At 40.7% G+C, this 22,285-nt stretch overlaps 1 protein-coding gene across 3 annotated transcripts in view; it reads right to left on the bottom strand.

Moving 5' to 3' along the window:
* Positions 1–16,222, bottom strand: part of IGSF10 (immunoglobulin superfamily member 10) — a 32,339-nt gene extending 16,117 nt beyond the window's left edge. Inside the window, exons 1-4 of one of the 3 annotated variants that reach the window (XM_081955777.1) lie at positions 15,647–16,222; positions 8,876–9,132; positions 952–1,081; positions 111–501 (exon numbers count right to left, since the gene is read on the bottom strand). In XM_081955777.1, the coding sequence (XP_081811903.1) occupies positions 111–501; positions 952–1,081; positions 8,876–9,102 (748 nt within the window). In that variant the 5' untranslated portion in view covers positions 9,103–9,132; positions 15,647–16,222. The remainder of the gene's footprint in view (positions 1–110; positions 502–951; positions 1,082–8,875; positions 9,133–15,646) is intronic. The other 2 variants (XM_081955778.1, XM_081955779.1) reach the window with 2 other exon arrangements.
* Between the last annotated feature and the right edge of the window lie 6,063 nt (positions 16,223–22,285).

Raw genomic sequence — 22,285 nt, 5'->3', positions numbered from 1 at the left:
AAAGTATAATATATTCTCTCTGCATCCTGTCAATTACTGCAATTTTTGTGAGTGAGACCAGCAGACATTGGAGGTATATTGTTGCAATTTATACAAAAGACAATATGTACCTGAATGCCTTTCTGCCCATTTGGCAAACCATTTCAAAGCACAATCACAAGTCCAAGGGTTTCCATGAAGGTAGAGACTTTCTAGTTCAGACATATATGAGAAAATGTCTTGTGGCAGAGAAGTCAGGAAGTTGTCTGACAAGAAGATATGCTTTATGGCAGACGTTCTGAACACCTTGAGGTACCTCAAAGTGACAAAAGTATCTGGATGAAGTTGTTTAAGTAAATTTTCTTCCAAATGGACTAACTTCAGTGATGTGAGACCATAGAAAGACTTTGGGTTTACAAATTCAATTTTATTATGATCCAGGTGCAAACGTACCAAAGCCACGAGACCATGAAATGTGTCTGCTTGAATAACTTTGATTTGATTATAGCTCATCTTTAAGATCTGTTGATAAAAAATTGAATAAGAAAAGAAATCTAAGCTGAAGTTACACGTAATTCAAAAACTTATAAAAACTGATTTTCAGAGTAACACAACAGTAGAATATGATCTCAATTCACACATTAGGCTAAATGATGTGGTTTCATTGATTTTGACTTAGTATGTTGTATATCCCAACAGTGTGGTTATTCAATAAATTGTGGCTAAACCATATTTAAAGCTATGAATGAACTTGTAATTATGCTCAGTGAATCTTATTTTTTATCAAAGATGTTTAGGATTTATTCAATGAGAAGAATGATGAAAATGAAAAGTGACTAGAGTGTAATAAACTTAGATCTCACACTCTTCATAACCATTCTCCCCCCTCCCCCACCCAACAACAGGTTTGAGGGCAAAACTTTGCCAACTCTAAACAAAATCAGTGATGGACAATTTCCAGCTTAATCTTACCTTTAACAAATGTAAATCAGAGAATGTCTTGTCTTGAATTGTATGTATCTGATTACTGTGCAACATCAACAATTCCAGTTTGTCCAGGCCAGAAAAATCTGTCTCAGTCAGTTTAACCAAATTGTTGTAACTGTAACGAATATTTCATTCCATATCTGGGTTTAGTTAGTCAGCTATAGTTTAAACATTAAACAAACAAAAGTAGAATCTCTGTTCTGAAGGTGTTTAAGCAGACTGTAATTAGATTTTGTCATTTAAAATTGAAAATACTTTGATCAAAGCAATGACAAATGAAAAATATGGCTCTTGTTATCATGCACTCGGGTATGACCTAATCAGTGTTAAATCTATACATTTTTTTCTGTTGTTCCTCTCAAAGTGTTCTGATAATCAAAACAATGAAACACTGTTTCATGTAATACATTTATAAAATTACACTACAAAACAACAAAGTGCCATCAAACCACCATGAACACAACACATATAAATGGAAGAATTAGAAAAAGGCTTAGAACTTAATTTCTTAAACACTGTTTAATACAAGAAGTCCTTGACTTACAACAGTTCATTTAGTAACTGTTCGAACAACAGCACTGAAAAAAATGGACTTATGACCGATTTTCACGCAACCATTGGGACATCCCCATGATCACATGATCAAAATCCAGACGCTTAGCAACTGGTTCATATTTATGGCAGTGACAGTGCCCCAGAGTCATGAGATCCCATTTTGCAACCTGACATAGAGAAGCATAATAGTGAGGGTTTAATGGGGCTGAAATGGATGAATAGTAGCAAAACACGAAGAAAACTATCAATACATTTTATTATACTATAATAAAATTAATAAAATAAATAATTAAAATGTATTTTACAAGATAATAAGTAAAAAGACATGAAGGCATGCTAAAAACAAGCAACATATTTCAAACAGAAGGGATTTAAAGACAAAAAATCTATTTATCAGGCGTAACATGCTGTATAAAAAGCACAAATTTACCCACTGGGAAGTTTCAGAATACAGGAACAATTTCCAAGCACATTTTCTCTATCCCACCATGGGAATGATAAAAGGCTTTCCCAGTTTCAATTCTAGGTAATTACAGTTATTGGAAATCATGAATCATATCAATTTAATAAATAATAATGATTTGGTGTTTGTTGCAGGGTGCAGCTGTCATCTTGTTCCTATGGTTTCCTATGGTTTATGGGTATACTTGCATATGAACAAATTACGTGAACAGACTTGAAGAAGATTCTTATAGGCAACAAGAAATCACACGCTCTGTATTCCAGTGAACTCCCCACCCTCCCGAGTACTGGATATACTGTCTGTTCCAAAAATCCCTTTTATGGATTATGAGGCATAACACATGGGGGAATTATTCAGTGCATTCTGTGCACTATGTACAGATTCAGAGTTATGTTTCTACTTGTGAAATGAAAAGATAATAATAATAAATAATAAATCTATTCCTTTCCTGACCTCTGCATCTTAGGAAATTAAGGGGAATTACTCGATACACGCTAAACACCAAGGGCATTCATGAACAGTGATCATCTTTCTTGCTGTTGCTTCATGTTTGTAAACTCCAGCGGACCTCTCTGAAAGCTTAAATACTTGTTCACTGCCAAAGTTTCAGAGAAACTGCTGAATTATAAGTGACCACTAAAATATAGCTGGTTATCAAAGCAGCCTCAAATTATGGTTCACTGACAAAGATGATTCTGTGAGCTGATTTGCGTATGTAAGTTTTAAACAGATGCTATAACTGCTTTGATCTGAAACTGTTAAACATTGCTGGAGGAGATGTGGGGTTTAGATTTCCCTTGGTCAACATTTTAAAAATGTTATATGCAAAAATTTTTAAATGTTTTATACAAAATAGAAGCTTATATTATTGCATACTAAGTTTGAGTCTATATTCTATAGAAGTGATGGCTAACTTTTTTGTCCTCACATGCTGAAAACGTGCATGTGTCTGCAACCGCGTGTGTGTATACCCACACCCATAATGCAATGCACCCCTCCCCCTGCTCATACACACTTGACCCCTGCACATGCACATATGATCCCCCGTGCTCCCATGCCTCCCTGGGCTTAGCAGACCTCCCTGAAGCCTCCTGGGACCAAAAACAGGCAGCTGGGGGGCACACACCCCACAGCCAGTTTTGGGCCTAGCAGGCCTCCCTGAACCCCCCTAAAACCCAAAATGGGGACATGGTGGGGCTCTCCCTGCATTCCCTCTGCTCCCCATGTACATTATCCCTTGCACATGCACGTGCCTCTCCCGATAGAGACCTGAAAGTCAGCTGGCTGACTGGAGGCGCGTACGCATGCGCGGTGGAGCTAGGCTGGGTGACGGCTCACATGCCAACAGAGAGGGCTCCACATGCCATCTGTGGTATGCGTGCCATAGAATCATCATCACGGTTCTATAGGATCTACTAAAAATGATCCATCATCTTCCTTCCTTCCTTCTTTCATCACTCCCTCCCTCCCTCCCATTTTATGAGATGGCTCCAACTAAAATTTGAATAACCACATTCAATATAGCTAGGACAACATAAATATCATGAAAACTATAGTTCCCAGAATTCATAGCTGATATGGATGTGTACAAGTATTCTGATTTTGTCTTCTTTTTCAAAAGCAAAATGAATGGCTCTGCTCATGGCTTAGAATGTATACTTCTTCCAAAGAAATATGGTTTATCTTAACTGGCTGCATGTCATATATAAGAACTTTGGCTTTTAATTATACTGTTTCACTATTTAAATCCTTATTGGGCTTATATGTGAATGATTGAGTTCAAACTTCATAAGTCAGAATCAGGAATACAAACTAATGGCAGCAAGAGTACATAGATATATACTGCTTCACAGTGCTTTTACAGCCCTCCCTAAGCGGTTGACAGAGTCAGCCTATTGCTCCCAACAATATGGGTCCTCATTTTATCCACGTTGGAAGAATGGAAGGATGAGTCAACCTTGAGCCTGGTGAGATTTGAACTGCCAAACTGCAGCTTGCAGTTAGATGAAGTAGCCTGCAGTGCTGCACTCTAACCACTCTGCCATCTTGGCACCACAGGAAGCTGTGGCTTTCAAGACGTAGGTAGCTAATCTACATCTGACAACTCCATTCTGCTTAAATTACGCTAGCTGGAGTTGCTAGAATTGGGGTTCATAATATTTAAACAGTTTCTCAACTACCCCACTAAACAAACCCTAGATAATTTTAATCTGGTTTGTTTCTTAAACTCTCCCAAGCAAGTCAAAAATTAGAGTAAAAACAAACCAGCAAACAAGATATATTTATTTTAATTTCACATGGAACAGCACAAGGTTTATTCTTTATTATATTTGGGGTATTGTTCAGCTTAATTACTGAAAATTTATTTACACAAATAAAACATTATTTAAAGCATTTTGCAAACTTAAAAACCTTGTGAACTTTTAATCTGAACCGATACAATAGTTATTTCAATAGTTAAAAGCAAAACAAAAATAATTCCTTCTGCCTGTTCACCCGCATCTTCATTGCTGACCAACCACAGAATCCTACTCTCTTATTCGATAGTTAGAAGTTAACTGTTTCTGAAGATGTCTTATATTTTTCTCTGCAATAAGTAGTGAAATGTACCATACACTTATACACCCTCTGGTGTAATGACACATAAACTTCATTATGTTTTTCAATAGAAAACAAAATCAAATTCCAGAGAAAAACTGCAGACTACAGGAACCAAGAGCACTAATTAGCTGACCCTGAGAACACACAAGTGCTTCAAGAACCCTCTCAAAGGATGCAAATGACCAGCTGTCTGCAAAGAATATAAATCCTTCCATTCCCCGCTATCCTGTCAGAGCTGAAGAAGCTTCTTGGATGAGAAGTGAATCATCTTCAAAGATGTTTCACTTCAAAGAAAAAACAAGAAAGTCCAGTTGCCTCCTGAAAAAGCACTTTTGGGACAACTATATCTTGGATGACTGAGAATCTCTACAGATTTACAGTAAAACAAATTCTAGTTGAATCAATTTATGTTAGATGCTGAAAAACACATCAAGGATGTCGTCATCTTTGATGTATACCAGGCACTCTTACCCACCTGACTTTATTATTTTTCCTTTTTTAAATTAAAAAAAAAAACCTACCACAGTCAGCTGCCAGTCTGGTGTATCCTCTCTATTTCCAATAATGACTCTGGAACTCACATTGTGCTTCAGTCATTCAATCATTTCCAATTCTTCCTGATCCAATGCACATTCATTTACCAGGATTGCCTATCTGTAACCCCTTTGATTTCTTTTAAACCTGTGCTTGTCATGATACCGTAGTCACCTGATTTTCTCATTCTATTTTCCTGCATTTTTATTTTCCTAAGCCTCATGGGCTTCTCTGGTGACTCTTATCTTTGTTTTATGTGTACAAAATAGCTAAGGTTCAGATACATTATTAATGCTTTCAGTGAGCATCACATCTGTCTGGTTTTACTCCAGCCAGAAATGGAGGTTGAATCCTTTTGCAGTCCAAAGAATTTTCTCCAGCACCACAGTTGAAAGGCATTTGTTATTAATTTATTCAGTCTTTCTGATGATCCAATGATCACTGCCATATTTTACAACTAATAACCACATCTTTGGAAACATGTACGTTTATTTTATGTTGTCACAAAGTGATGTCCTTGCACCTGAATATGTTGTTTAGATTGGTTGTGATGTTTATCTCCAGAAGCAAATCTCACTTTATTTCATGACAATAGCACCATGCTGTTACTGATCCTATGAATATAAAGTGTGTTGCTACTGCAACTTCTTCTCCACCTGTTTATATCAGAGTGGCATAGCAATAGCACTTAGACTTATGTATATACTGTTTCATAAGGCTTTTACAGCCAGAGTCAGCATATTGTCCCCCAAAAATCTGGATCCTCATTTTATCCACCTCGGAAGGATGGAAGGCTGAGTCAACCTTGAGCCTGGTGAGATTTTAACTGCGGAACCTCATCTAGCAGTCAGCTGAAGTAGCCTGCAGTACTGCACTCTAACCACTGCGCCACCTCGGCTCTTCTACCTATTGATATAATCTTAGATTTCCTAAATTATTGACCAGAAGTTCACTTTTTGCATTAAACCGGTATCACCGGCATATCTAAAGTTGCTGGTGTTTCTCTAAGCAAATTTCATTCCAATTTGTAGTTCATCTAGCTCAACCTTTTCATGCTATAGTCTTCATGAAAGTTAAGTACAGTAAATAAGGTGACAGTATACAACCTTGGAACATTCCTTGCCCAATTCTGAACCATTTAGTTGCTTCATATTCTGTTCTGTTGCTTCTTGATCAATAGGTGAATGGTTCAATAAGTAGATGAGATGACCCCGGCACACTCATATCTTTAAGAACCAGCTACAATTTGTGGATAGCATTGTGAAAAGCATTCATATAATTAATAGAGGGGAAAAAAGCTTTTGGAAGGTCCTTGCCTTTTCCATTGTGCACCAGATGTTTGGAATCTTGGGAGCCTCTGCATCTTCTAAATCCAGTTTATATACTTGATTTATATACTTGACAGTTTTGATTCTATGTACTGTTGTAATCTGGATTGCAAAATTTCAAGCATTATTTTACCAGCATCTGAATTAAGAAAGCCAAGTGTCCCACATATCGGATCCATTAAAGGGATGACTATATTTCTGCACCATGCTTGGAACTATATCCACTCACCCAGAAACAAGACAAAGAATAACTGGATTGATGTACATTATGAGCAGGAGAAGGTGGAAATCAACAAACTTTATTTCTGGTGTTTAGTGACTGTCACACACATTATGGTAATAATTTTGTAAATAGCCAGCAATCATCATTTGCAAAGGTGTATACAAAACATTGTCAAGTTTTCGAATTTCTACTTGTCTAAAAACCCTTAACCATAAAGGCATACAAAAGAATTTGGATGCATGTGTTTTAATTTATCACTCTGGGCAAATTAATCAATAGTTGAAATCTTCTAGATTAATGCCAGGAGGCTTCTTGCCATTAGTTGCTCTGAAAAGATTTTATAATAGTGAACATGTTAGTTGTTCTCATTACTATTTCTTACTGTCATGCAGTCATAATTTTCCTGACCATTTTGTTCCTATCAATTATCACTAAAAGAGATGAATAAGATGTTGTTTCCAATTTTTCCAAGAGAAAGAAAACTGATGAAATGCCAAAAGAAGAGAGTTTGGTGCCCCTCCACTGTTCAATATCCAAAGTAGTGCACACCATAAAGAAAGATCTGGCTGTTTACATTTGACAATTTATAATAAGGATGAAACCAGTCACATATTGCCTCTTGGTGTGTGACACTATGAATATAATAACTAACTGCTTTCTTTTAAAAGAGTTGTGACTTCTTGGATAACAACTCTTTTCAGTTACCACATTTTCCCATAAAAAGCTACTTTCGTGGTTTCTAATAGTGCTTGTTTATCCCGCAGTTTCAAAACCATGCTCTTGTAATGTAATTGGAAGCATTGTGTAACATTGTTATTTAGTTAAGAGATTCCAGTATCTCTCTAGTAATCTGAGCTTCCTTCAATTAAAGTAAGCAACTACTTTAGAAGGTATAAAATGCTGAGTAGGACTAAGAATGATGGATAATAGAAAAGAAAATAGCAATAGCACTTAGACTTATATACTGCTCCAGCCTTCTCTGAGTGATTTACAAATGTCAGCACATTTCCCTCAACAATCTGAGTCCTCATTTTGCCGAGTTTGGAAGATTGGAAGGCTGAGTCAACCTTGAGATGGCCAAGTTCCAGTTAGCCTGCAGTATTACCTTCTAATCACTGTGCCACTATGGCTCCTAACACACAGCACCATCAAAGTTTAACAAGTAAATTCAAAAATATTAAGAGAGATAGTTTGATCTAATAGTTAAAGCATCAGACTAGAAAGTGGGGGAGTGTAAGTTCAAGTCCCATCTCAACCATGAAAGCAAGCTGGGTGACCTTCAGCCAGACACTCAGTGGTGTGATCCTACTGGTTTACACAACCGGTTTGCTGCGCGCGTACGCAGTTTACAGAATACTTTCCTTCTGGATTGCTGCTTGGGAACGAAAACAGCTGAGGTGTGGCAATCCACTCTGCCGAGTGACTCAGCTGCGAAGATAAAGGTAGGTAAAGTGCAGGGGCAGATGGGCGGGTCCACTTGCAAGTGGGAGTGAACTGGTTCTCTCCCAATTGATCCTTGCAGTTACAGGTTCTCCCAAACCAGATTGAACTGGTAGAACCCCACCCCTGCAGACCAGTGGTGGGTTCTGGATCCCATTGCAACTGGTACAGTGCAACAGGGCCCGGCATACCCCACATGCATGCGCGCAGCACGTGTGCACATGCATGCATGCATCCTTACCTCCACAACACCTCTGCGAAACCTCTGCGATGCTCCAGCTGCTTGGCAGAGCATCGCACAGGAACCATACGCTCCATGCTTGTGTGTGGAAGTGCCAAAGAGCTCAAATATAGGTAAGGAGCTGGGGTGGGCTGGTGGGCCCGCCAGAGCACCATACCGGAACGGTACCCGTTGCTCCCATCAGACACCGCTACGCCTGTACTGGGGTGTACCTCCTGCAACCAACCACTGCTGCAGACACTCTCTTTCAGCCACCTAGCTCATAGGTTGTTGTTGTGGGGAAAATAGGAGGAGGAATTTGTTTGGGATATATTCACCATGCCAAGTTATTTGTAAAAATAATAAAGGCGGGATAGATACAAACAAATAAATAAGATTTGAAATAATTTCTTAAGCATCCTGGAAAAAAAAGTAGAAAAAGGGAAGCCACTTTCATAGGAGAAGGGAAATTCTGAGAAGCTGCAAAACAAATTTTAGCACAGCATTACTAATTTCAGGATTTCAGCATTATAATGCAAACCTACCCTAAATTGATGCGTTCGACATTTTGAGAGATGTGCAGTGGGATGGTAGTTAGATACCGGAAGGTGCAGTGGACTTCAGTCGGGACATAGCAGGCACAAAGCTTAGGACAGGCACTGCTGCCAGGAAAGACAGCCAAGAGGAACCCAAAGAGGACTCCTACTGCTGCATAGGGATGGTTTCCTCTTTCTCTTTTCATCTTGTGTGATAAAAGTTTTAAAACGACCATCCTTCCAGCCAAGTGGGAACAAAGAATACTCTAGAAAATAACACAACACAAAGCATCAGATTAAGATGCCACATCAAAAGCTTGTGGCTTTGAGCAGGATAGTTTTACTTCGTTTTTCTAAGCAGTTCTACAGAAAAGCTACACATTTAACCTGCAGCCTTCGGACGTTTTGGATTGCAACTGTCCCCATTCCCAGCCAGAATGAGATTTAGCAGTTGGAAAAATGGGGGTTCGGTCCAACACACCTAAAGAATGGCGGATTGGAGAAAGGGTTACTTCTTCAAGGAAAAAATAATCAGCAGTTTAAATACCCATAAGCATTAGTCCTCAATTAATGATGGTAATTGGAACACAAATACATTGCTAAGTGATATGGTTATAAAACATGTCACATGACTACCATTGCCTAGAGCTGGCAATTCCAGCAGTCCCTAGGTAAGGACCCATCCCAATCCAAAGTTCGTCTCTCCCAGCCCTAAACCTCATAAAAGCTTCTTCTTCAACCCATTTGCCTATCTCTGCCCCTTTGGCGATCCTGTGCTTCAGTTGCCCTTCGGCCCTTGCTGTGCTCTCCTTGCCACCCTGAACTCCTTATGAGGTCATACATAACTTAGACAAGGTCCCATGTGGCCTTGGGAAAAAGGACTGGCAACGGCCAACAGCTGCATCACCAAGCATCTGGCCAGGTGCACTTTGTAAGGAGTTTGAGAAAGAAGATGATGAAGATGCTGGGAATTGCAAGTGGAGTGGAGGGCCAGGCAAGGGCAGAGAAGCAGTTTGGTAGGAGCATAAGGAAGCTGCAGTGCGGACTGCAGAGTGGCCAAAAGGGGAAAAATGGGGAAGGAGATAGGTGGATGGGGAGAATTGAAGTGCCCTTAAAGCCAATAATAAGTGCAGGTGGGCTGTCGAGCACACAAACTTTGATCATGTGGCCAAGCAGGTGCTGTAATAGTCATTATTGTTAGATCGGGTAATGGAAAGGCACACAAGGCTAAAGGCAACAACAGCTCTTTATTAAAGTACAACAATTAAGAACAATCCAGCAAAGGTTGAGTCTGACAGCAGCCCTTTTATAGGGAACTGTCAGACCCTTCGACCAATGAGATTAACCTCTGTTCCCACCGGAATAGAGGACCTTGGTGGAAACCACTGTAGTTGAAGCAAGTATCTAACACCTCTCCCCTCTTGGATGGAATAATCCTACTCATTACATAGTCACACAGGTAGGCGGGCTTTTGGGTAACTCTGCCAGACCTTCGCAGTTCAATCGGAGGGTGTTCTTTGGATAGGTCAGACGGACCTATTTGCTCCACAGCTCCGCTTGGTGGAAGCTACTGGAAACTTTCACAGGCCGCGGCTGGAGCTTCTAGAACCAGCTTGCTCTAAGCTCGCTGCAGGCCTGCAACATAACCAGCTAAGTTTCCCGGTACCCTCCTGCTTGAGCTGCCTGTGGAAGGAGTGAGTATTTGCTCTGTTTGGGTAGGGCTTTGGCTAACTCGTGCAGGAGTTACCTCTGGTTGTCTAAGAGTGGAGTTGGAGAGGCGGCCACGGATTTGGTCAATGTGCCTTCTTCAATTCCGACTGTCCTCGAACTCTACGAGAAAAGATCGATGCCTATCACTGTGGCAGGAATCCACAGAGTTCCCCCAGCGTAGTTGTGGGTGTATACCAAGTCCCCTATGCTAAAATTCTGAATATTGCTTGTGGAGTCAGGGGGCGATGTGGCAGAATAGTTTGGGTGTAGTCGGTGTAAGTGGGACCTTAGCCGGTGACCCATGAGAAGCTTGGAGGAGCTTCTCCCTGTAGTGGCACTGGGTGTGATGTGCTGAATTAGCAAATAGTGGTCAACCCATGTTTGCCAATATCCCGGACCCATCCTAGATAGGGCCTCTTTTGCAGATCTCACCATTTTCTCCGCCTGACCATTGGAGGCCGGATGGAATGGCATGACCAGGGCATGCCTGATTCCCTGAGCTGCTAGGAAGGTCCCAAATTGCATGGCTGTGAATTGGGGCCTGTTGCCAGAGACCAGGATGTCGGGCAGGCCATGCATGGAGAAAAGTCTCTATAGTACCTTGATGACCGCTTCTGCCATAGTGGAGGTCATCAGGACTATGTCTAGCCATTTCGAGTAGGCGTCCACAACTACTAGGAATGACTGGCCATGAACTGGTCAACAAAATCAATGTGCACCCTAGACCATGGTGCTTGAGGTAGCTCCCACTCCTTAGCGGGTGCCTCTGGGGGAGCTGGTCTGGACTCCTGGCACAGTGTGCAGGTAGCCACCCATTCTTTGATCTCCCTGTCCTTGTTAGGCCACCACACATAACTCCTAGCCAAATACTTCATCCTGACAATTCCAGGATGCCCTACATGTAAAGCCTCTAATACTGCAATGCGCAGTTTGGGTGGAACAACTATCCAGTTTCCCCACAATAAACAGCCATTTACAACAGATAACTCATCACCTTTGCTAAAATACATATTGAAATCAGCCCCAACAGGCCCCTTGGGCCACCCCCTCCACACCCAGTTCAAAATTTGTTTGATGGTGGAGTCCTTCACAGAATGACAGGCAATGTCACAGGACGAGACAGGGCTAGTCTCAAGGCAGTCAATGATTAGGATTGGCGTCTCGGGAGTAGGGTCAGCAAGAAGTTCAGGCAGGGGGCAGCGGCTTAATGCGTTGGTATGCCCCAAAGTGGAGTCTGATCGGTGGATGAGACAGTAGGAGTAGGCAGCTAGGAAGATTGTCATCTGGTCGTCCACGGTGATAATGACAATGGGGTAGGTTGGTCCCCAGCCAGTAAGCCCAGTAGCGGTTTGTGGTCTGTGATGAGTTCGAAATCACGGCCGTATAGATACTCATGGAACCTCTTTACTCTGGCCACTGCAGCCAAAGCCTCATGGTCCAGCTGGCTGTAGTTCCGCTCAGCAGCGGACAAGGTCCTAGAGTAAAAGGCTATGGGAGCCTCGGTTCTGTTGGGCATGTGGTGGCTGAGGATGGCGCCGATGCCGAACGGAGAAGCATCGCAGGTCAGGACCAACGGTGTGGTCTGGCTATATTGTATTAGAAAAGTGTCCGCTAACAGGAGTCTTTTTACTGCGGCAAATGCGGCAGCCTCGGCTCTGCCCCAGGACCACTTTGCATTCATTGCCAGGAGATGGTGTAAGGGCTCAGCAATGGTGGCTTTCTGTTTAGGAAAGATGCTGTAGAAATTAAGAAGCCCAAGGAACGCCTGCAGCTCGGTTTGATTGCGGGGTGTAGGGGTGTCCTGGATTGCTTGAATTTTTTGGGTGGTCGAGTGAATCCCAGAGCTGTCGATTAGGTACCATAAGAATTCAACCCTTGGCATGTTAATTTGGCATTTTTCTTTTTTGAGACAGAGGCCTTTGTCTCGAATTCTAGTCAAAACTGTCCGCAAACGTTTGAAAAGTTGCACCTCATTTGCAGCTGATACCAAGATGTTGTCAAAATAGGGGACAACTCCTGGAATCCCCTGCAAAAGCCGTTCCATGATGTTTTGGAACAGTCCTGGGGTGATACTAACACCGAATTGTAGGTGGTGACATTTGAATGCACCCCTGTGTGTCACAATGGTTTGGGCCTCCGCCGTAGCACCATCTATAGGCAATTGTTGGTATGTCTGCGCCATGTCCAATTTAGCAAATATTTTTCCGGGGCCTAAAGAATGTAGTAGATGCTGTACAATTACATAGTCACACAGGTAGGCGGGCTTTTGGGTAACTCTGCCAGACCTTCGCAGTTCAATCGGAGGGTGTTCTTTGGATAGGTCAGACGGACCTATTTGCTTCGCAGCTCCGCTTGGTGGAAGCTACTGGAAACTTTCACAGGCCGCGGCTGGAGTTTCTAGAACCAGCTTGCTCAAAGCTCGCTGCAGGCCTGCAACATAACCAGCTAAGTTTCCCGGTACCCTCCTGCTTGAGCTGCCTGTGGAAGGAGTGAGTGTTTGCTCTGTTTGGGTAGGGCTTTGGCTAACTCGTGCAAGAGTTACCTCTGGTTGTCTAAGAGTGGAGTTGGAGAGGCAGCCAACTCCAGCTCCCTTTTATAGGGAGCTGTCAGACCCTTTGACCAATGAGATTAAACCTCTGTTCCCACTGGAACAGAGGACCTTGGTGGAAACCACTGTAGTTGAAGCAAGTCTCTAACTGTATATCTTTGGGGACCATGGATAAATACTATTTGTTCAGCTCTGCTGTAAGTTTAAATGGTTGCTGAATGAATGGTTATTAACCAAGGATCACTTGTATTACCTCTTTCCTTTAAACATTCCTAGCAAGGCTTTTGCTTTTAGTGAATGTAGCAGGGAATAGAAGTTGTTGACAGGTGTTACAATCTGGAACTTGACATGCTACTGAAACTGGAATTTAAACATTCCCCTTGATGAACCACAGTTTTAGTTTTAAAGCAGTCGTAAATCTGCTTGTGATTTCTTTTTTTGCTGACAAATACATCAATCTTTCCCTGCCAAGCAAATTAAGCCTCAAAGAATTAGGAGTTTAAGAAGACAACCGTCCTGGCAAAAAAAGCTAGAGAAGCAACAGTGAAAACAGTTAAAGATTTTCTTATTTTCCTCCACCTTTATAGGGAATGAAAGCTATGCCTCATCTTGTTACTACCAACTTCTGTTTCATTCTGGTTTGTCTTTTTTGATGTTATAATGCTACATGAGTAGATTAGAATTAGTTTAATGGAAAATAAGAGTGCCATAAAGTTGCAGGTATTATCCTGCAAAATCTCCATGTTCTGTGTGAATGAATTATTCTCTTGATACAAATATTTTAAAAGCTAGACCTTGCAATTCTATGACCTCAAAGAGCGGATAGGGCCATTTGTGCCTTGATCAAAGAGAAGAGGCAGATTTAGAAATCTTAGCTTTTTTTTTTAGCATTCATTTCTTCAGAATGTTTTCAGAAATGTTTGCTTTCTTGATTTCCCTTTTATTACTGTCAATGGGATGTACTGTATTTATTTAAACAATAGCTAAATTGCTTAAAAATGTAAATGCACCTTCTGTTCTAGGTACAATAAATTGCAAGGTGCAGAAGTTGTGGTTTCTTCCTTCCTTCCAAACTATAGGATTGAGGGGTCCTTGGTGATCTCTGAGCTTGCAGACATTTCATTATCCTAACTAGGTAGCATCATCAGTGCTAGTAAGGAATGCTATTTGCTGTAGGATTATAGGATTCTTTTCCTAATAGTATTTTGAAACTGAAATGTTAACATAGTAAAGACTGGATTTTCCGTCAAGATCGTGAACAGGAATTCTTGGTGATGCTTATTCAAGAGTTATTTGAGCATGGAATGATGTAGGATTAGAACAGGGGTGTCCAAACTTGGGAACTTTAAGACTTGTGGACTTCAACTCCCAGAATTCCCCAGCCAGCCGGCTGGGGAATTCTGGGAGTTGAAGTCCACAAGTCTTAAAGTTCCCAAGTTTGGACACCCCTGGATTAGAATGTTGGTATAATTGTAAAAGAAGAGAGCTCAAATCTCTGGTCTTCTTTGAAGTCTATGGATGTACTGGGCTGTCATGAAAAAGAATATTTATTTAACCCAAAGTTATTTGGAGAAGTGGTACTAATAATTATTTTCAGCCTCAATTTCTCTTCCCAAACTCAAAACCTCAAGTACCATATCATGAAATACAGACGTTATTTAAATCAGCGATTCCCTGTTTCCCATGTCTTGCATCATAAAGCACTCATTCAATGTCATATTTGTCATTAATAGACAACAACTCTTTTTAAGGCTGACCAGCATGTGTGAAGATTTTAGATTCATTCTGAATTTGTGTCACATACACCCACATACACACACACTTTTCATTTATCAGGGCTGTCACATGTTGCAGCTGATGAAGCTGGTCTTAGGGGATGAAAAATAAAGGTACTTTCAGATATCCTTTGAAATTACTGTAGGGATGTTTGGAAATTGCTCTTCTGTCCAATTGGATCTTCAGAGATAGCTAAAAAATTTTTTTTTTTAATGCAACAAACCAGAACAAAATAAAGATCCACCCTTGAAGAAGTTCAGAGGAGAGAAGTCCAAATGTAATAAAAAGCTTCTGTGCAGGGTGTTTTGTTTTTAAAGGTCTTGTCAACTCTTTTCAATGAATCTGACATCTGCCAAGAAATTACAGCCATGTAGTTAAGCGCCTTACTGACAAGAATTAAATATGCACTGTAATAAATAGCCTTGCGGTTGACACCGGGAAATGCCTCATCCATATCAGCTCAGAAATAGTTTTCACTCTCTTGCAACCAAACCAACGGAGTGTCTGCAATATCTTGAAAAACCGAACGTTATACATTTATTACTATAACACATTTTCACGGATTGGCGCATACAACAGGGAATCAGGTGGTGTTTTGCAAAGCAGGTAGTTTTCATTCTTTAAAAAAAAGTCCTGAAACCAAAATTTGGCTGGAAAGGGAGGAGAGCGGAAAGACGCTACGGGGGCTTTCCAAAAGATCGTTCCAGGAAATAAAAATAAAATAAAACAAAACGTAAAAAACGTACCTGAACCTTATTGCTCCTCCTCTCTAGATGGATCCGCGTGGATGTTTCCTCACCCTCCTGGGTGTTGCATGTTAATAACCGCGCTTGATGGAGGATCCGAAAGATGCGCGGCGCGGGAGGGAAGCCGCTGCACGGGGCAGGGGTGGATCCCAGTTTGGGAGGGTCAAAACATGCCCCCCTCGGATCTGGAGCAGGCGGGGTGGGGAGCCGGAATCTCCACGCGTGCTCTTTCCTTCTAACGCCGCTTCAGTTCTCTTGCCCGGTCGCCTTTCGTGGGAAGCTTTCCAGATCTCCCGGCTTCCCCGGATCGCCCAGCGTTTCAGAAAGTCTTAGCCGGTTGTGGAGGTCGCATCGACAACCCGTTCACTCCCCTAGACATCCCGCTTGGTCTCTTGAGTTTGTCTAAGACGCGCTTTTCCAACACCTCCTGGAGGCAGAAAGGGGAGGAGGCGCAGTTAAGGGGCCGCCTGGATCGGCAGGTCCTCCAGCTTGCCCGGGGATCTTGGCTGAGCGACACTCGGACTCTTGTCTGGTCATATCAAAAGTATTTTTCCCCCAAAAGGCAACTGGATTTTGTTTTTTCCTTGAAGACGTTTCGCTTCTCATCCAAGATCTTGTTCATCCAAGATCTTCAAAGTGAAAACAAAGTCCAGTTGCCTTTTGGAAAAAAAAAACACTTTTGGGGCAACCATGGCCAGGAAGACTGTGAATCCCCATAAGCATCTGTCTGGTCGTAGTTAGCTGCTCCAGAGAGACTTTTTCCGCTTTGGCGCTCCCCCGCCGCCACTCGGTTCTTAAGGACTGTCTTCCTCCTTAAAGCAGGGAACGCCAAATGTGGCAACTTTAAGACGTGCGGATTTCAAGTCCCAAAATTATCCAGCCAACATGTGGAGACTCCTGCCCTAGATGGAAGGGCCTCCTTCAGAGGCTTCAAAGTAGCACCATTTCGCCACTTTGCTCCCTCCCTCCCTCCCTTCCTTCAGCAGAGCGCCTGAGAGATGGAGTTGCAAGATTGAGAAAATAGGAAGTACAAGGCGTGTGTATCTCCCTCCTGGCGAAGAATAGACAAAGCTTCTAAAGCATCAACTTTTCAGGTGCAGCCTAGAGGAAAAGCTGAGTTGGTCTTCAATTCAGCATTCTCAGTTACCCCTTGCAAATTTCTGAATTTGGCCTTGATACAACTCTATGGTGCTAAACTAGAGAAAGTGGGGTTGGGGGGGGGATACTGGTCTTTAATGGGTGAATACATTACAATATTTTCTGAATATCATTTGCCCCCAACCCCAATCACTTCCAGCATAACCACAGGGTAATCTTGTCCATTGGTAAAGATAGTGCTTTGCAACGAAATCTTAAATCCAAAACACCTTTCTTAAAAAGACTAAATTGCAAGGATTTCTGGTGCTACAAAATGTTACATCAGGCGAGATGCATGAATCACACTTTCCTCTTCCAAATTATTTCCCATTCTTCCCAAGGCATAGACCTCCTATATTTAGACTTCAGAACTTTGAATATAAATCCTGTTGGAACACTGTTAGTTTGTACATCCAACTCTGTTGCTTTTATATAACTTGGTCATTCTCAGTCCAACAATTTAATTATCCCTACTTGCCCAACAAATATATATATATAGTCTCTGAAAAGCCAGAACCAACTCCAGACATTAGGCAAAGTCACTTATTTATAGTGTCTACATATTGACACGTTAGATGACAACAGTTTTTAGGAAATATCCATTTAATGTTATTCTCATTTTTTTTCTTTGCTTGGTAAAAGTCCTATTTTGGCTTTCTATTTGATGTGCCAAATATTTTACAACCACTCTTTTCAAATTGTGGTCTACACTTTTGCAGTTCTTGCAAGGATATTTATTATGAGATTTCCATTGGTTTTTTTTCTTATATTTGTAATTTTATCAGAAACTTAAGGTTGAGGTATGAAAAGGATTATCCCCTAATGAGAGATCAGGTTATTTTGAATTCATAGTAAGTGTTTTTCTATTTGAGAATAATAACAATAATCTATAAAGCTTATATCCCGCAACAATATCTTTAACACTATCAAAGAACATCTGCCTATTCCATGTCCTTGGAAGGGGCCTCATAGGTGGATTAAAATGCCAAATCCAGTTTTAACAACTGGCTGACTGCAGTGAACCATTTTTAAATTGCTACATCCAGTCTAAACATCTGGCTAAATGTGCAATGAACCATAATTGTAGTACCAGGAGACATCAAGAAAAAAAAAACTGGAGGAAAAATCACAAAATACACAAAATACCGTTAGGAATAGGCACCATGGGTGCAATCCTAAAAAACTGAAGTGCCACTTCAACACCATCAACATTGATGAAACCACAATCAGACAATTGCAAAAGGCAGCTTTCATTAAAAAAGTGATACATCCTGTGACACATTTGATACCATCAAACAACAACATCTGCCTATTGTAGCTCCTTGGGAAGGCCTCAATAGATGGATAAAATACCAAATCCAGACTAAATATCTAGATGACTGTTGACCAAATGTAATAATGGTATAGTAGCTTCTAAAAAAACACGAATTTACCCATTCTCCTTATTCAATTGATTTGCTTAATATTTTTGAATCTCATATGGTGCCATCAATTTGAACCATCTTTTTAAAGAGACCAAGTCCTTTTGTATTGTGTTGTTGGAAGAAAAATCGAGTCCAATTCCAAGCTGAGAGAAAGGCACTAGAAATAAAATGGAGACTGAATGGAAAGAAGGACACTGTTTATTGATCAGCAGCATGAAGTTCTGGGACAGCTGACAAAATGATTGAATGAGTGGAAGGATTTTGATAGATTTCTATGACTCTGAAGTTTGAACTGTTCTTGGGATTGTGCAATGAAGGGAGTTTTGTATATTTTTCTATTTCAATGGTGGTGGTTTAATCTTATTATGTCCTAAAGGTCATGTCCTGCTCTTAGAATTTGGGTGGTGTGTGTGTAAATTTTAATCCCATCAGCTCCAATCTTCTGTACATTTTGTTTATGAATAGATTGACCCAGTCTGTCTTAATGACCACAAGATATCCATCTTTAAGGCTTCTGCTGGAAGCTGTTGGGGCTGCTTTCTGCCTTTGTTGAGATTTTTTTCCATTTCTCCTTTGGGGAAATATAATATTCTGCCTCTTACTATTCCCCCCAAAAATTTCACTGTTGGAGGAGTGGCTGTTTCCTACAGTGTATTTAGATATATTGTTTTATTAAATTACATGTTATATTATTCCTAGTTGCTGCATTTGAAATTGGTCCTGTCAAAACTCAATAAAGCCATATTGTCAGCAATTATGTGTATAGAACAGGCATGTCACGCTTGTGGTCCAAGGGCCAGAGGTGTCATGCACTGGCCACGCTCACCCCATTTTACCGAAGTGGGGAAAAGTCACAATACATCATGTGATGACAATGTGCCATAAGTTTGACACTCCTGGTATAGAAGGATAGGGTTATCATGCATATAGAGAACTATTAGGTCAGTTTTTCCTCAGTAGAAATCAGCTAGGACAGCCCTTTATGGTAAGGCTGCACAGTTTAACAGAGCTGCTAGATGGAGGCCAGGACAAAAAACCCATTCTTTGTAGGGATAGTGGAAAGGTTACGGAGAGGCTGTGAGCAGCAAACTGCCATGCGCCTTAGTAACTGATTACCTCAACTGTCTATGAGCTCACCTAATTAGCAGAACTAGGCACTACCAGCAACTATTGAGTTATGTGAGATTCTACTCTGGGTGGGATGTTCTTAGAGATTGACAAGGAGAATGTGCCAATTACAATGCTGTTGCTACATGCTCATTGCTTTGCTTGTAAAAACTGTATAAAAAGAATAAACCCTCCAAAGGAAGGGAGACATTTTGGAATGAACCCTGCGATGTCTGGACTCTGAATCCATTAATTCTTAATTTCTTTCAGCGTGTTTTTCATTCAAGATTTGCAGAGAGAGGAAGAGAAACTGTTCACATTCATTCTGATAAAAGGGTGCTGAAAAATAGGATGAGGAGCCATCCATAATCCCTGCAGGTGAAGCATTCCTTATCAGTTAAAGCAGCAGAATGCAAGGATGCAGGATGATATTTAGGGGCTATTCCAGAGGTGGTATTCAGCAGACTCTGACAGTTCTGAAGAACCGGTAGCGAAGATTTTGAGTAGTTTTTGGAGAATTGGTTATTACCACCCCAACCCCATCTATTCTCTGCCTCCCAAGTCCCAGCTGATTGGGAGGGAATGGGGATTTGGCAGTAAGCTTTCCCTGCCATGCCCACCAAGCCATGCCCATCACGCCCACCAAGCAACACCAACAGAACCGGTAATAAACTTTTAGAATCCCACCACTGGGCTATTCTGATACTCTTTTGTGCAATTCATTTGAGAACCATGTGCAATCCGTTTGCTGAGAGGGTTTCTTCTGATTTGCCTGCTTTGATGAACTCAGGCCTAGAGGGACAAATGATGTCCTTTCTTTTACCTTACACTCCCAACTGCCATTTTTAAACTGAAGTTTAATACCCATATGCTGAATGTGTGTTATTGAAATTATATCACCAATTAAACTATGAATCAGATTACAAAATAAAGAGGACATAAATTATTTTTTATCTAAAGAGACAAATATTTAACATGCTGATGCTAGAGTGCAAGTATCCCTCATCCAAAACTTTTGCCGCACCCATTGTACTAGGAAGCAGGACATTTTTAAGGAGGTTTTAAAAAGTTTTGAGTTAATAATTCAACACCACAGTGATAATCTCCCCTTTGTATTGATACATGCAACTTTCACTAATGCATAGGCAATGAGAGGAATAGAAATATGGTAGGGATTTTTCCATTCTTGCCTTTACCTTCCCAACTACATTCCATACTGACTGGGGCTTTCTTTCTGTTAAAGGTAAAGGTTCCCCTTGCACATATGTGGTAGTCATTCCTGACTTTAGGGGGCGATGCTCATCTCCCTTTCAAAGCCGAAGAGCCAGCGCTATCCGAAGACGTTTCTGTGGTCATGTGGCCGGCATGACTAAACGCCAAAGGCACACAGGATGCTGCTACCTTCCCATCAAAGGTGGTTCCTATTTTTCTACTTGCATTTTAACATGCTTTCGAACTGCTAGTTGGCAGACGCTGGGATAAGTCATGGGAGCTCACTCCGTTATGCTGTGCTAGGGATTCAAACCACCGAATTGCTGACCTTTCTGATCGACAAGGTCAACGTCTTAACCACTGAGCCACCGCATCCCACTTCTTTCTGTTACCTCTTGCCAAAATTCAACAATAAAAAAAAGCAACAGCCATTTAGCTTTAGACTGCAGAAAGAAAAGCATAGATGAAGATTGAATAGGGCCAGGCATAGCAGTAAACCATAGTTTTTAAATCATCATTTACTGAATAAACTTGAATTGATTATATTTTTATAGCATAAAAAACACAAATATATAAATCATATTTTAGCTTTACCCAGTTATTGAATTGTAGAGTATGGATTTATTTGTTCATTCATTGCACTTGTATACTGCCAAATCCCACAAAATTCCAAGCAATTAGCAGTGATGTGCAGGTAAAATATCTACTTTTGTAAAATATTCATGGTAAAAGAAACCCCAGTAAAACACCTAAAGCATCCATAGCAAGAACTAAATCCTTGTGAAAAAGCTTAGTTTGAAGCAATAATAATAATGAAATTAAAATTATTTTTTTAATAAAATCAAAGTAGCCTCAATTGAAAGGGGTAGACCCAAAGAACCACTGTAAAATAGTGGTTCACGACTTCAATTTTCCCAATTTCATAGAACTGGAGCACAACTAGAATTGTCTCCCAGAAAATCCTGATTCTCTGGTGGATTGTTAGAGGATATAGTTTTCAGTCTGCTACTTTCTCCAAATATGTGGCAGTCATGTATTAGGTGATACCCAGTCATGGGTACCCAGGCACAAGCTGGTACAAAAAAAAAATATTTTGAAGATTTTAACATTATCCCTAACCAATTTCTTGTTGGAGCTGTATTGCCAATACTTTTGGAAAACAGTATAGTATGCTGTCAACCATTTCTCATTAATCCAGTTTAGAGGCAAATCCTTTATCAATCTCAAAGAATTCTGTCAGTTGTACTTCAGCATCTGGAAACACAGTTGAACCACCCATGGCATGATACTGAAGGAAATGAATGTCAACCCCATTGTGTTGATATCATTTACATTTCAAAAAAGCCATTTTAATAAAGATACTTTACATAGACATTTACTCTGACGGAACATGTTTCCTAAGGAATATAGCTTTGGCTGTGATAATTCAAGTTTAATGATATGCAGATTAGATGTGATTCCCTTTGAAAATAACTCAGAGATTTTATCTGAAATACTTGCTTTTGTTCATCTAAAATTGCATCAGAAGTCTAAATATACCTGGTCAAATCGTATTTTCCAATGAATTTATAAGATAGCAAAATATGACATAGTAGGGTATAGTAGCACATTAAATGCTACTACTTCTTTCAGCAAAATGATAACTCATCTGAGGAAAACCTGTTTCATGCAACAGATCATGAAGTGGCAACACTCCTATATCCATTAATCAAGCTTTCTGGTTTACTATATCAAGTACTGTAATATAGCTGTTAATGCT

The sequence above is a fragment of the Natrix helvetica genome (assembly GCF_964273705.1).
Source record: "Natrix helvetica genome assembly, chromosome: 5".
Classification (NCBI taxonomy): domain Eukaryota; kingdom Metazoa; phylum Chordata; class Lepidosauria; order Squamata; family Natricidae; genus Natrix; species Natrix helvetica.
This window is presented reverse-complemented; position numbering and strand designations above follow the sequence as displayed.